The sequence below is a fragment of the Styela clava genome, chromosome 12 (genome assembly GCF_964204865.1).
Source record: "Styela clava chromosome 12, kaStyClav1.hap1.2, whole genome shotgun sequence".
NCBI lineage: Eukaryota > Metazoa > Chordata > Ascidiacea > Stolidobranchia > Styelidae > Styela > Styela clava.
Window position 1 is genome coordinate 19299565 of NC_135261.1, and position 13682 is coordinate 19313246.

The 13682-nt window shown below is 36.3% G+C and overlaps 2 protein-coding genes across 2 annotated transcripts; both read left to right on the top strand.

Annotated features, from left to right (window-relative positions):
• The first annotated feature begins 235 nt into the window (after positions 1-235).
• Positions 236-4918, top strand: LOC120329402 (periodic tryptophan protein 2 homolog). Its single transcript, XM_078118407.1, has 2 exons — positions 236-363; positions 1674-4918. Exons 1-2 carry the CDS (start codon positions 336-338, stop codon positions 4370-4372), a joined length of 2727 nt encoding a protein of 908 aa, XP_077974533.1. The 5' UTR covers positions 236-335; the 3' UTR covers positions 4373-4918.
• On the top strand, positions 4904-10947 carry LOC120329403 (N(6)-adenosine-methyltransferase non-catalytic subunit METTL14-like). Its single transcript, XM_039396010.2, has 10 exons — positions 4904-5042; positions 5465-5608; positions 5886-6045; positions 6314-6449; positions 6850-6949; positions 7334-7540; positions 8063-8141; positions 8590-8701; positions 8924-9048; positions 9507-10947. Exons 1-10 carry the CDS (start codon positions 4977-4979, stop codon positions 9908-9910), a joined length of 1533 nt encoding a protein of 510 aa, XP_039251944.2. The 5' UTR covers positions 4904-4976; the 3' UTR covers positions 9911-10947.
• The last annotated feature ends 2735 nt before the right edge of the window (positions 10948-13682 follow it).

Sequence of the window (13682 nt, forward strand, 5' to 3'; positions counted from 1 at the left end):
TTATAGCAACAAACTTTACGGAAGTGCAGTTTTGCATAAATATACTTTTGGCGGGAAAGTTATTTTGCAGCAATTTTTATGAAAGATGTAGTTTAATTTAATGAATAAATTCAGTAGTAATTCTAATTTAATCCTAAATTAATAATGCTGTTGTCTATTTCTCTAACTCTAGCCATTGAACCATTTATGAAAAATCTGATTTCTGTCGTCAAATTTGAAATAGAAGTCAGTTCTCACAAAACAACTCATTGACATTAATCTCTAAAGTTTGTTCTCGCAAAAATACAATACCGAAAAGGTTTGTTCTCGCGAAAACCATTCGGTTTGCACGCTGGATGAAACTATCGGCCAAACGAGTCAAAGGTGAGCTCAATACAGTTATAGAAAGAAAAAATACTGTTTATCTATCAGTCTTTTATTATTAGTAATAATTATTAGTAAAAAATTAATAGTAGTTAGTAAGTTATTGGTCATTGATAGTCTTTTTTCGGAAGCATGGACATGATGGTGGAGGAAGCCGTCACCGACCAGCGGTTACGTGAATCACCCTGCTGCGCTGCGGCGGCAATGAGTTCAGCAATCCTCTCGCATACTAATTTTTTGACATGTCAATCCTAACCCCCACCTGACTACATCATTCAAAAATGACGTCACTACACGTCACAACACGTCATAGAACTTTCCAAATACACCTACGATCGCCCGAAATGGCATCAGCGCCGACGATAATTGCTAACTAACGTCAGCGATCTCTCCCCTATCGGGATCGTTGCGACGAGAAAACGAGAAAAATAGCTGTTCGATTTCGGGTTATCGTCTGCGCGTCTTGGGTGACAGTTTGTATACCTTGAAGGGCTCTATTATGTCACTGTGACGTCGTAGTGACGTAATTTTTGGATGGGGTAGTCAGGTGGGGGTTAGGATTGATACATGAAAAAATTGTTATGCTACACCCTCTAGGAGTAGGTACGAAACTACATGAGACCCGGATAGAATTTACATATTTATCCCGACATAGCCTAACTATTCCCGCATGGGATTTCAAGATGTTTCGATATTCGGTTTGATTGAACGAACACTCTAATTTTAAAAATTATAGTGCAGTAGTGTGCTGCCAAACTTGAACCTCTGGTTTTCTGTTTTGCATACTGTGAATGCTGTTTTTTGCGGTTATTTCTTATTCTCTGCCGTGATTATTCATACAATACGGTACATGTCCAAAGATCATTTCGTTAGTACGTTTTCTTTCACTTATATTCACTCCCACATGTGACTGTCTCCTGCCGACAGTTCTTTCTGAAAACTCATGAATTCTTCAGCGGCGATTTTTTTGCTTGGGTACTGAGGTACGGTAACGTTAAATCGTCTGAGGAAAGCAGATAATATGGCGTACCTGTCTGTCATAATAAGGGATAGCCCTGTCTTTACGGCCCACCTGCCGTGGTTACGGCAGCAAAATTTTACCTGCCATTGGTTTTCAATTTGCTGCCACAGTAACGGCAGCTCGTCATTGGTTTGTGACAGCTGAAAATTCAGCCATGGTATGGAAATACGGCCATGGTTTTGCGGCAGCTGCAGACGCCACAGAATACTCAAAACTGCACTTGAGTTTCAGTGTACATTATTAAAAATTTAAAATAATCTAATATCTAAAGATTCTTTTGCATTTCTAGAAGAGAGCTCAATCAAAATCATGAAGTACACCTATAAGTTTTCTAATCTTCTGGGAACCATTTACAAAAAAGGAAATGTTGAATTTTTACCAAGGAAGGACATATTAGCAAGTCCTGTAGGAAATCGAATTTCACTATTCAATTTAAAAGAAAACTCGTCTGAAACACTATCTTTCACAACTAAGTACAATATTGCATGTGTTGCTTTCTCTCCTGATGGAAGGTTGGTAATTGTAATTGATGAAAATGGAAATGCATCCCTTGTGAGTCTTTTAAGTCAAACTGTTATCCATCGATTCACTTTTCGTAAACCTGTCACATGTATAAAATTTGATCCTGCTGGAACAAAATTTGCTGTTGCTATGGAGAAATTAATTTTACTATATCATGCCCCTGGTAAAACACGAGAAATTAATCCTTTCACTTTATATCGAACATATCATGGTGCTTATGACACCATCACAACATTTGATTGGACAGATGATTCCACTACTTTTGCAGCTGGTTCGAAAGATATGAACACGCGTATTTATACTACAATCCCGGGTAATCCTTTATTATTTTCACTGGGAGGGCACAAAGATGAGATTGTGGGTTGCTTTTTCGAATCAAATTCACTTGATATATATACTATTAGCAAAGATGGTGCTTTAAATGTTTGGGAGTCGAACATAGACTTGGAAAATCTAGGCAAAAAAGGATTGAATAGGAAAGATCGTCGTGCTTTAAAAATATTAAATCCTGGTGTTGATGAAGAAGAAAGTGAAATAAAAACAGAACTTTTAAATTATCATAGAGTGTCAAAATATTTTTTCAATAAAGAAGGCAATTATAATGAGGTAACATGTGTGGCTTATCACAAGAAAAATCATGTTTTAGCCACTGGATTTTCATCCGGTTCATTTTCTTTGCATGAACTTCCCGGGTTCAATTGGATTCATTCTTTAAATATTTCGGAACAAAGAATTTCAACAGCTTGCTTCAACCAAAGTGGTGATTGGCTCTCCCTTGCATGCTCAAGTTCAGGGCAATTGCTTGTTTGGGAGTGGCACAGTGAAACGTATGTGCTGAAACAACATGGTCATTTTAATAATATGAGATGTCTCGATTATTCTCCTGATGGACGATACATTGTATCAGGTGGGGAAGATAGCAAAGTTAAAGTATGGAATACACTGACTGGATTTTGTTTCGTTACTTTCACAGAACATACTTCAAGTGTGACTGGAGTTCAGTTTACGAGGAACGGACATGTCATTGTGTCTGCTTCTCTTGATGGAACTGTTAGGGCGTTCGATATGCACAGATATAGAAATTTTCGTACTTTCACATCTCCTCACCCAGTTCAATTTGTGAGCTTAGCTGTTGATTATAGTGCAGACTTGATATGTGCAGGGTCCAACGATAATTTCAATATTTTTCTTTGGTCAATGCAAACTGGCCGTCTTCTAGATGTTTTAGCAGGACACGAGGGCCCTGTTGTCTCTTTATGCTTCTCCTCTGCTGAAGCACTTCTTGCAAGTGGATCGTGGGATGGAACTGTGAAATTATGGAGTGTTTTGGAGACCAAAAGTGCTCGAGAAACCATAACTCTCAACCAAGATGTGCTGGCAATTGCTTTTAAACCAGATGGATCTGAAATTGCAGTGTCAACTCTAAATGCTGAAATTACATTCTGGGATGTCCAAACTGCCAAGCAGATGGGTTCAATTGAGTGCAAATATGATATCATTATTGGTAGGAACGAAAATGACCGAATATCTGCAAAATCTAAATCACAAGGAAAAGCATATGATTGTATTTCTTATATTTCTGATGGACAGTGTGTTATTGCAGGAGGAAAGTTTGCAAGTATTGGTATATATAATGTTAAAGAAGGATTACTTGTGAAGAAATTTACTGTATCACAAAACTTATCATTCGACGGTATGGAGGAATTTCTTGACAAAAGAAAAATGACTGAATTTGGACCTTTAGCTCTAATAGACACCGATGAAAGCAATGAAAAACTGATAAAACTTCCTGGTGTTCAAAAAGGTGACATGTGCAGCAGGTCATTCAAGCCGGAAGTTCGTGTCTCAGGAGTAAAATTCTCTCCTGCTGGCCGTGACTGGGCAGCTGTTACAACGGAGGGTCTTGTCATTTATTCGTTGGACAACAACTTCGTCTTTGATCCTTTCGACCTGGAGATTTCCATCACCCCAGAATTGATTCGTCAAAAAATAGAAAAGGATGAATATGCAGAGGCTATTGTGGTGGCTTTGAGACTCAATGAAGTTCAATTGATATGTGAAGCAATTGAGAGTACTCCCATAGCAGCAATCGAGATGATAGTCAGTGGGCTAAGACAAAAATATGTGGAGAAATTGTTGGAATTCATAAGCACTCAGCTTGACAAATCATGTCATTTCCATTTTTATATTCTATGGACAAAATATATATTTTTGCATCATGCTACACAGTTGAAGCAAAGACAAAATAAAGTATTGGGTACAATTATGGGTATTCTTAAAAAGTTGACCATCAAAAAAGAAGGCTTGGGTTCAGTCTGTGAAAAAAATAGTTACCAAATACAATATATAATTGCAATGTCTAAGTACTTCGGTTCAAAACGCAAAAAGATCAGTGAAGAAGAATCAGATATTGAAGATGAAATAATGGACGATGTGTCCGAAGATTCAGGACTTTCACTCTCTTAAATCCTTTACTCGAGCGTTAAAAAAGGTCATATTGTACTGTATTGTCTGTATAGCATTATAATGGCTTCAAAAAATGATCAATTTTGGAGAAGTGTTTATTTTCAAGATATATCTGATACATTTGGCACATTTTTCTGTTGATATACTTTGGCTCTGTCCTTTCCACAAAATTTCATTTTTGCGACTTGTTATGGCGTACTATTCGATTTATCATTATAGGCTATTGGTATTTCTTGAATATATAAACAATATTATAATTGAATCATTGGTGGTTCCCAAAATATTTTATTATCAGTTTATTAAGTTGCACAATATTAAACATGGAATAACAAATCAACATCTTTGGATTTAGAAATTTGTCAATTTTTGCATTCCATATGCCTATTTGGCTATGCATGTATTTATCGTTTTTCCATGTCTGTAATGATTTCAGTGAAACTATGAATGTCATACTGCTATTTGATTAGTTTTTGAACGAATACCACTGCCAGGATTTTCAATAAACGATTTGATATGATTCTCGAGTATTTTCTTTTTTCAGCCAAATACTGTTGCTATTTAAAAAATTGCAGAGAAGTTTTATTGCATTTTCTTATTCTCTAAAATGAGTGATAAACTCCAACATATTCGTGAAAAACAGAAACGCAGAAGACAACTTCTTGCAAAACAGGTATTTATGTTTCATTTTTGGAATAAAAAGGTCATAGCCATACTATAGAAATGCCGCGCTTGTTACACAAGTAAGAGCAATTCAAATCTGCAATTCATTAAACAGTATATGAAAATTTTTAAATTTGGACATTTTTGGGTTGGAAAATACTATTTGAGGGCGAGGCAATTGAAGTTGTATAGGCAATCCAAAAATTGCCTATACTCGAAGGTTTCGGCTGTAAAATCACATTTAATATGTAGGGTTAATGTAGTCATTCACTTTTTGTGATGTATTTCTTAAAAATATTAGACGACCATGATGAGCGTAGGTATAAGATTATTTTCAAAGTGTCAAAAAAGTCTGGTGAATACAGCACAAAAAAATTTCACCGATTGTTAAAAAATTTTCAACACTGTTAAATCCTTGTTAAAATATTCCAGTTGGGTGTCAACAGTGCTGATAAACTTCACACCGTGCTAAGCAGTAAAGTTGAACAAGAGGAGAAAAAAATCGAAATAAAATCCAGAGAAGAATCATCTACAAAATCTCATGTTCTGACAAAAAAGCAGTCAAAAGATGATGTCGTAAGGTTTTTACTTGCTTGGATGTTGTGAATACAGGAATGCCCATGTTTGGGATTGCAAATTGGTTTTCTTCCAACTTATTTACCAAACCAAATCATGAAATAAGTCTTTACAAGATGGGATGGAATTAGTTGCAATAAAGTATCAATAAATAAGTTTTTAAAATTAAAAGTAGATGTTTTTTTCTATCTAATGATATTTATATATCTTGTAATCCCATTTGATAATTATTAAATATGTTTTTATTGCTAACTTCGCGCTCTTTAAAACTTTTTAGTCTCGTTCCAAAAGCCTGGATAAAGAGAAAGAATCTGAAGAAGTTTTCAAGGATTCCAGTACATTTCTAAAGGGAACACAAAGTCTGAATCCTCATAATGATTATTGCCAGAATTTTGTTGATACTGGACAGAGACCTCAAAACTATATCAGAGATGTTGGTGAGTAGACCTGTAACATAGGCAGGCAACAAGCAATGCAATTGTGAGAATAAAAATTCTGTACCAGATCATTTTAGATAAAAATGTCTGGAACTAACTGAGTAGTATTTGTACCTGAAATCATGGCCTAACCCTAACTTGGTACACATACTACGTTCCGGTGTCCACCATCATGGTTCACGTACTACGGGTCTACTACAGGGGTTATATACCAGCATCGTATTATTGGGGCATTATTTGCAGAACAAGTGAACTTGGAATTTTACAGGTCTGGCTGATCGTTTCGAGGAATATCCTAAATTGAAAGATTTGAATTTTTTGAAAGATGAATTGATACGGAAAACAAACACTCCACCAATGTATCTCCGCTGCGACTTGGAAAATTTTGATCTTCGTGAATTAGGGTGTGTACAAAATAAGTTATAAGTTTGGCAATAACGCACAAAGCATGAAAAACATAGGTTGACATCGCATGGCTGATTACTTGTGTCGGTTCGCAAGTTTATTTATATCTCATAAAAGTCAAAGACATATAAAAAGATTGCTGGATTTCTTGCCCATACACGATGGTTCTTATATCCGCTGATCTGTTACACCTTCATCATTTAATTCCTTGAATCTACAACAAATTAGCTGGTTGATACAGATTACTCAACCTTTTTTTGCTTAACGAACTCACAGTTCAAGTGGGTTTCGAATATCTTGAACCATTTTATCCTGTGCATAATTGATTTTATAATTCTCATTGCCCCATTATTAAGAGTAAGATAAAAATAATTTACTAAAACAAATTCTTACTTGCAGCACAAAATTTGAAGTTATCCTTATTCAACCTCCGCTAGAAGAATATAGAAAACAAGCTGGAATGTCTTCAGATATGGGGAAGGCTTTCTCATGGGAAGATGTATGTTTGTTATCGATATATTTTAGGCATTAACTTCACTCCTACTCACTCAACAAGAGTGAGTGACACCAGAGCTCTGTGCTGTTTTCAAATCGCATAATAATTATCGTTCCAAATTTTACAATGATTTGAAAATATTGAATAAGACAGCAATCCCATGATATTAAATGTCATCATAACAACCAAGTAAATATTAGGAGAGCTGTTTAGTAAAACTTTGTTATTATATTATTCTGTTGTTTTCAAATCATAATATGTAAATGAAAGTTCATACCAATGGTCTCGAGTTTTATTGTGTTTCAACATTCAAGTATTAAAATTCCTGAATATAGCTTTTGTAAATTCAAAATTTGACCAATAGTTTGATGACATTCCTAAATACAGATAATGGCAATGGAAATAGAAGAAGTGGCCGCCCCAAGGTCTTTTGTATTCCTTTGGTGTGGTTCATCTGATGGTCTTGATCATGGTAGGCAATGCTTGAAAAAATGGGGATTTCGTCGTTGTGAAGATATTTGTTGGATCAAAATCAATTTCAAAAAAAGAGTTCCAAGGAATGTTGAACAAGGTGCTCTGTTCTGCCGTTCGAAGGTACCTGTGATAATTCTTTTTTAATATTCTGTACATAAAAAGTAGAGTCCTGAAATCCGAAACGCTGGCGCGGCGGTGTGGCTCATTGTGCTAAGCGTTAGGAATAATTTCGCCACCGCATCTATGATTACTCGGTGTGGGTTCGCAGGTTCGAATCCCACGCAGTGATGGTTATGTGCGAAAAAATTGCTAGACTCCTTGCTGCCGTAGGGTGGTTCATGTAGCCGTTAGTCGGTGACGGCTTCCTCCACCATCAAGTCCATGCCATATGGTTGAGCCGTCTTATCGTTTTTTCTCTCCCCCCGGGATAAATTTGTAAATCCTACCCTACCCTAAAGTTGGTTGTCAATAGAGAATCTTCAACATAAATTCTTCTTTAAATTTGTCTTCCAAATATACTTTCCTAATCATTGTAGATTTAAATCTGTGTAGTGAACATGATATATTCTTGTTTGTTCATATTGTTTATTACAAAATAATAATCATTAGTGATATTATCTCATTAATTTTCATGGAACATAGGAACATTGTTTGATGGGGATCAAAGGAACAGTAAGACGAAGTATTGATGGAGACTTCATACATGCTAATGTTGATATTGGTTAGTACTTAGTATCTAATTCAAGTTGTTGATACTGTGTTTTGGGAAGTAATTTTCGTTGCCACATCATGTGCCAAATTACAGCTAAATCCAGCCCACTTGTGTCTGCTGAAATTACGACTATAGTTTTAATGAATATAAATTTTTGTTGAAAATATCAATCAAAATAACGTCATAATGATCCCGATTGTTACACTGTGCTCCTTATTATTACATAAACATTTAGCAATTGTGTCGATGAATATTCTTATATGGATACCTCTTGTAGAATCAGTTCTGTGATGAAACTCGTAAATCTTAAATAATTATATTTTGTCTGTGTGGACAGATGTGTTTTAGTCTCCATGTAGTATGAAAAATCTATCGTGTGACAGCATATTGTGAGGCATTCTACTTTGTAACATAGTTTTGACAAGGATAATACAAATTACCATTTTTCCAAATTTAGACTTGATAATTGATGAAGAACAGGAGTTGGGAAATGAAGAAAAACCGGAAGAAATATTTCATCTCATTGAACATTTCTGTCTCAGTAGAAGAAGATTGCATTTATTTGGAATGTGAGCCTAAAACTTTAGATAATCTGACATCAATATGAAACAGCTGCTTTAATGTTACCCAGATAAAGTTCTTCAAAAAAATTCGCAATTTGATTTAATCCTAAAATTTTAAGAATATTTCACAATATTCTTGTTTTCGAATATTAAATTCTTTGGTATTATTAGTTAATTTTCTAATCATCTCAAAGATGGTATTAAAATACTCTTATATTGATATCCCAGAGATTCTTCAATTCGTCCTGGTTGGTTAACAGTGGGACCTGGTTTGACCAATAGCAATTTCAATGCGGAAACTTATCGTAATTATTTCAAAGTAACGGAAGACCATCCACATGGTTGTTTCACAGGTGATTTCTTTGTTTTGATTTGTGGGTGTACAGATGTCGGGTCTGTATATTTAGGTATTCCGCTGGAGGTGGTGGCCCAGTGATCTAAGTGTTAGATAGACCTACTGTGTTGTCATCACAGGTTAAAATCCTGGATTCGAATCCCATGCACATCTCACCAAGGCTTTATTGAATTGGGTGGGCAAAACCGAAGCAAATGATCCAGTCCTTCCTATAAGTAGCTCCTCAGCTGGAAGTGGCAGCTTGTGGAGAACCTTGTTCGAGGCAAAAGACATAATTGTGTTGTATACAAAAAAATTAGTATTTTTAAAATTGATGCATTTTGGAACAAATTTGCAGATGTAACTTAGGTAATTTTACCTGATTGAACGGTGGCTTAATTTTTGGCAACATTCAAGATTTACAGCATCAAGTTAGTTTTAAAAAGATTTTCGTTTTCAGTTTTTCATTCTATTTAGGTTGTACCGAAGAAATTGAGAGACTACGGCCAAAGACCCCTCCACCTCGTGATAAGGGGGAGAGAGGAGCACATCATGGCCCTGGTGGCCGCGGATCACGTGGTGGAGGTCGAAGGGGTGAATTACATGGTCAGAGGTCCAGTCATTTGGATGGGTCACATCACTCAACTGGAACTCTGCTGCCATCAATTGGCAGAAATTTTGGGTCTGACCTTCCTGGACTAAACCCTTCATCAATTGGCCTAGGACAAAGTCCACCATTTCGAGATTCCGGTTTAGGGGTCGATGGTAACAGACAAACTTATCCACCTAATAAAATGAGAAAACGAAATCTCATGACACAGAGAGATACCAATCCAAGAGGTTTTCATAACTCTGGCCGTGGCAATTTTAGTAGGAGATAGTATCAAGAGATGTGTTTTGTCCTAAATGTTTATATCCTTTGTCTGAATAGAATAGGATGGAATCGGAGCAATGAAGCCATTGAATGTTTTGAAAGCAAGCATATTTTTAAAATTAAACGTTTTTGATGCATTTATATACCATGTGAAAAACATTGGCGAATTATAGGATTTCTGGTAATCTTAAGAAATTCTTTTGTGGCAACAGTGAATAAAGTCTTTCTGGTGTGATTTCAATGGCCATGTCTAACTGAAATTCATTCTTTTCGTTTAGTTGTGTTGCTTTTACTTCTTGTGCTCCATCGTTATATGCGGTTGCTTCATAATTGATGGTATGGTAGTAGCATGTATATGTATATATTGCCACACAATCAGACAAGTTGTGTCGCAACTTGATTGAAAACAACGAAAAGAATCTTTATGTAACTATAGCACTGGCTATTTGGACGCTTTACTTCGAAATATTAGAAGTTTTTTTTCACGTACAGAAAACAATGCGATTACACTCCCTAAGTTTCACAAAGTGCTTTTTTCGATATTTACTTACACATGATGCGTATAGTTTTCCTTGTTTGCACTCCAAGTTTTGACCCTAAGAATCGATTCCAATGCACCGGAATCGATTCTGGAATCGAATCCGCCATCCCTAGCCATAAGTGAGTTTATTGCGAAATCGTGGCGTCCTTTCGTTGAGGGAAGTTTTATTAAAGAGTGTATGTTGAAGGCGTGTGAAATAATTTTTTAACAATGAGAGTTAACAAATCATCCTTTCGCACACGACTAACGGAAGAAAGTTTGTATGCTGTCTAAAGTCCATCAAACCAACGCAAAATAAGGCTAAACATCGAGTCTCTCACCGCTACAAAACGGTGCCAAATAACCAACACAAGTAAACGAATATATTTCATGTCTCGCTTAGTGTAATATTCAAGGGTAATTTCAACAAACATATTCAGATTTACTTTTTTGATTTTTGTGTAACAATTTTGTATATAATTTGTTAGTTTGCGGCCCACATCGTCAATAAATTTCAAAGAGTGGCCCGCGACATATTTTGAGTTTGAGACCCCTGGTTGGGGCAGCAAAAATCGCCCAGCTTTACACAAAACCGGCAAATTCCTCAAAACCAACTGGAAACGTCACAGTAATTACAAGTAAAAACGCTCTTGTACAAGACGACCAATCCAGCTTTTCAACTGTTGTAACGTCGCCCCCCAAGATCAGTTTTTCAAAATCGGTAACAGCAAAATGACTTGCGCTGACCATGCAGTTTAGAGTGACTGTTCGGTACTATTGACCGACAAACACTTCCCTTATTACAAGTCATCGTTGTATTAAAATCTCCGGTTCGCTGTATAAAATAGGCACGGTGGTATACACCTGGCCACACATGATTTATTTGCAAAAAAAATTATATTTGAACGAGGTACACTAGCATGCAAAAAGTACATATCACGAATACTCCATATATTTTCATGTATTCAATAATAAGGTAGTTAGATAGGCTACTTTGCAGACTCAAAATGATAACATTATCCCAAACTATTTCTTTGCACACCATATCTCAGAGCCTTTGTACTACATAATAACATGTCCCGCATCCTTATGTACAAACTGAATTTACCTTTGATCTGAATTGATAACTAAAACTAACTTCTCATCGCTCCTGACTGAGCAGACACAGACTATGTGTGACTCATAAGTCTCGTCTGCAAGTTTGCACATTTATCGGGGTGAAATATACCATAGCAGTGTCCCAAGTCCCAGATAAGTTTCCGGTGGCCTCGGAGAAAAACATATATTGAAAAAGATGTTGTATATCAATGTGCTGTATGTAAAACCTCGCTAACGAAAACACCTTTCAAATGTACCCAGTTCCGAATTGACCCTGGTCAAATGTTGCTACCGATGCATTCATGTGAAATGGTATGGACTATTAAGTAGAGGTAGATTCGTATTCTGGTTAGTTTGAGATAAATTGGCATACACTGAGACAGTGATTCCTAACCTGGGTTCGGTGGAGCTGTTCCAGAGGTTCGACAAAGATCCTCTGAAATAGTTTATATATATTATGGGACTTTTTTATTACTTCCTCTACTAATTATGTAAAAGTAACTATAGTTTATCGCAGATATCCAAACCTGAAAATTCAACAATCAATAAATTAGCTTCGTGTATGGTTTCGCGCAGATATAAGTTTTAGTCGACTCGCTGATGTTCTTAGAATTTAGTACGTTTTATTGAAAACTCGTATATATCTCCACAGATGCCATGCGCTTTGGTGTCTGTAATTATCTATGATAACGCTTTTAGGTGCTTTCTGCTTATGGCTTCGAAATATCTTGGGTTGTTATGACAAACCAAGGATTTTAAGCTAAATATGTGCGTGTCTCTTATTTGTAAACTACCGTACTAATAAAATTTATAAACTCAGTTCCACAGATAAATCGAAGATTGGCAGTTAATGTACATAAATGAATGCAAAATCAGAGCGTGTTTGAATTTCACTAGGTGATAAATTTGCGACAAAAAAATATTTTTAATTTCAGAGCTTTGTTTGAAATTATTCTCATCCGTTCCAAACAACCCCAAATCATATCCTATCTCTATTCTGTAAAATAAAACAATTGGCAAAACCTTATATCCACATTTTAAAGCAGTTTGATGCTTGAGAAACGAATGACTTGAACTACTAACGTTTTTGAGGCATATTATCATCGTTTGGATTTTCAAAGTTCCTATTTCCACGTGGCACAATGGCGTATTGGTATCTAAGGATAAACGATAATGTTCATTTTCTATAACCTGGCACGAAATTAGCTTCTCTTTGTAAAGTTAGGATTGGGCTCCTAATTTCAACCGTCAGTAAGATGGGGTTCGGCGGGAGCATGCCGAATAGTGCTGTGGTTCGGCAGGCTCGGAAAGGTTAATGGACTATTAAAATCCAATGTAAGAATAGCAGCCCCTAAAATGTTTTATAAAAAAATTTTTCAATAAAATTGACCCAGAGGTTGGGACTAAAAAATGTTCCGATGCCCGAAATGTCATATCCCAAAAAACAATCGTAAAGCACCCATCCCAACTTAAGCGAGGCAAAATTAGAGAGAGTTCTAATATTTAAAAAAAATTCTCAAGTATTGCGACTTATTGTTTTTATTTACAGAATTGGTAACTTTCACGCTGTCGCTACCACAAAAATGACATATCCTTCGCCTTCAACTAGAGTCAGACGAGTATCATGAACAAGCGAGAGGATTCCGCTAGGGGCATACAATACTATGCGCGACATCGACAAAACGTTGTCGAAAAAACACAGAGAGCATACACTAAATCTCGAGTTTCATCGACCTTTAGTCCGCTTGATCGAAAAGTTGCGTTTCTACTTCCCTACTATTTTAGTCATGAGTTCGGTACGCGTCGCACGCACTAGACCGAAACCATGCGTCATACCACAAGTGATATCCTACTCTCTGATTGGCTGCGAACATAACAGCTGAAGTCGAGAAAGAGCTTCTCCCTTCTTTTTGAGCGATAGGCCTACTGCCTGCACAACTCACTTCGTCGAGCCGATGGGACAAAAGATCGGGGTTGACGACGCGAAAGTGCTAGGTACGGACGATTTCGTCTAGCGGTGTAGTGAGGGAGTATTCGTATGTAGATTTGCCTCTCATAGTATTCAACTTTAATAGTTTTTTTTTTATTGTATCTGTGACCTACTAAAAGCTGAAAAGCGAGAAAAGATAAAGTCATTCAGAGTATTGTATCTGTCAATTTG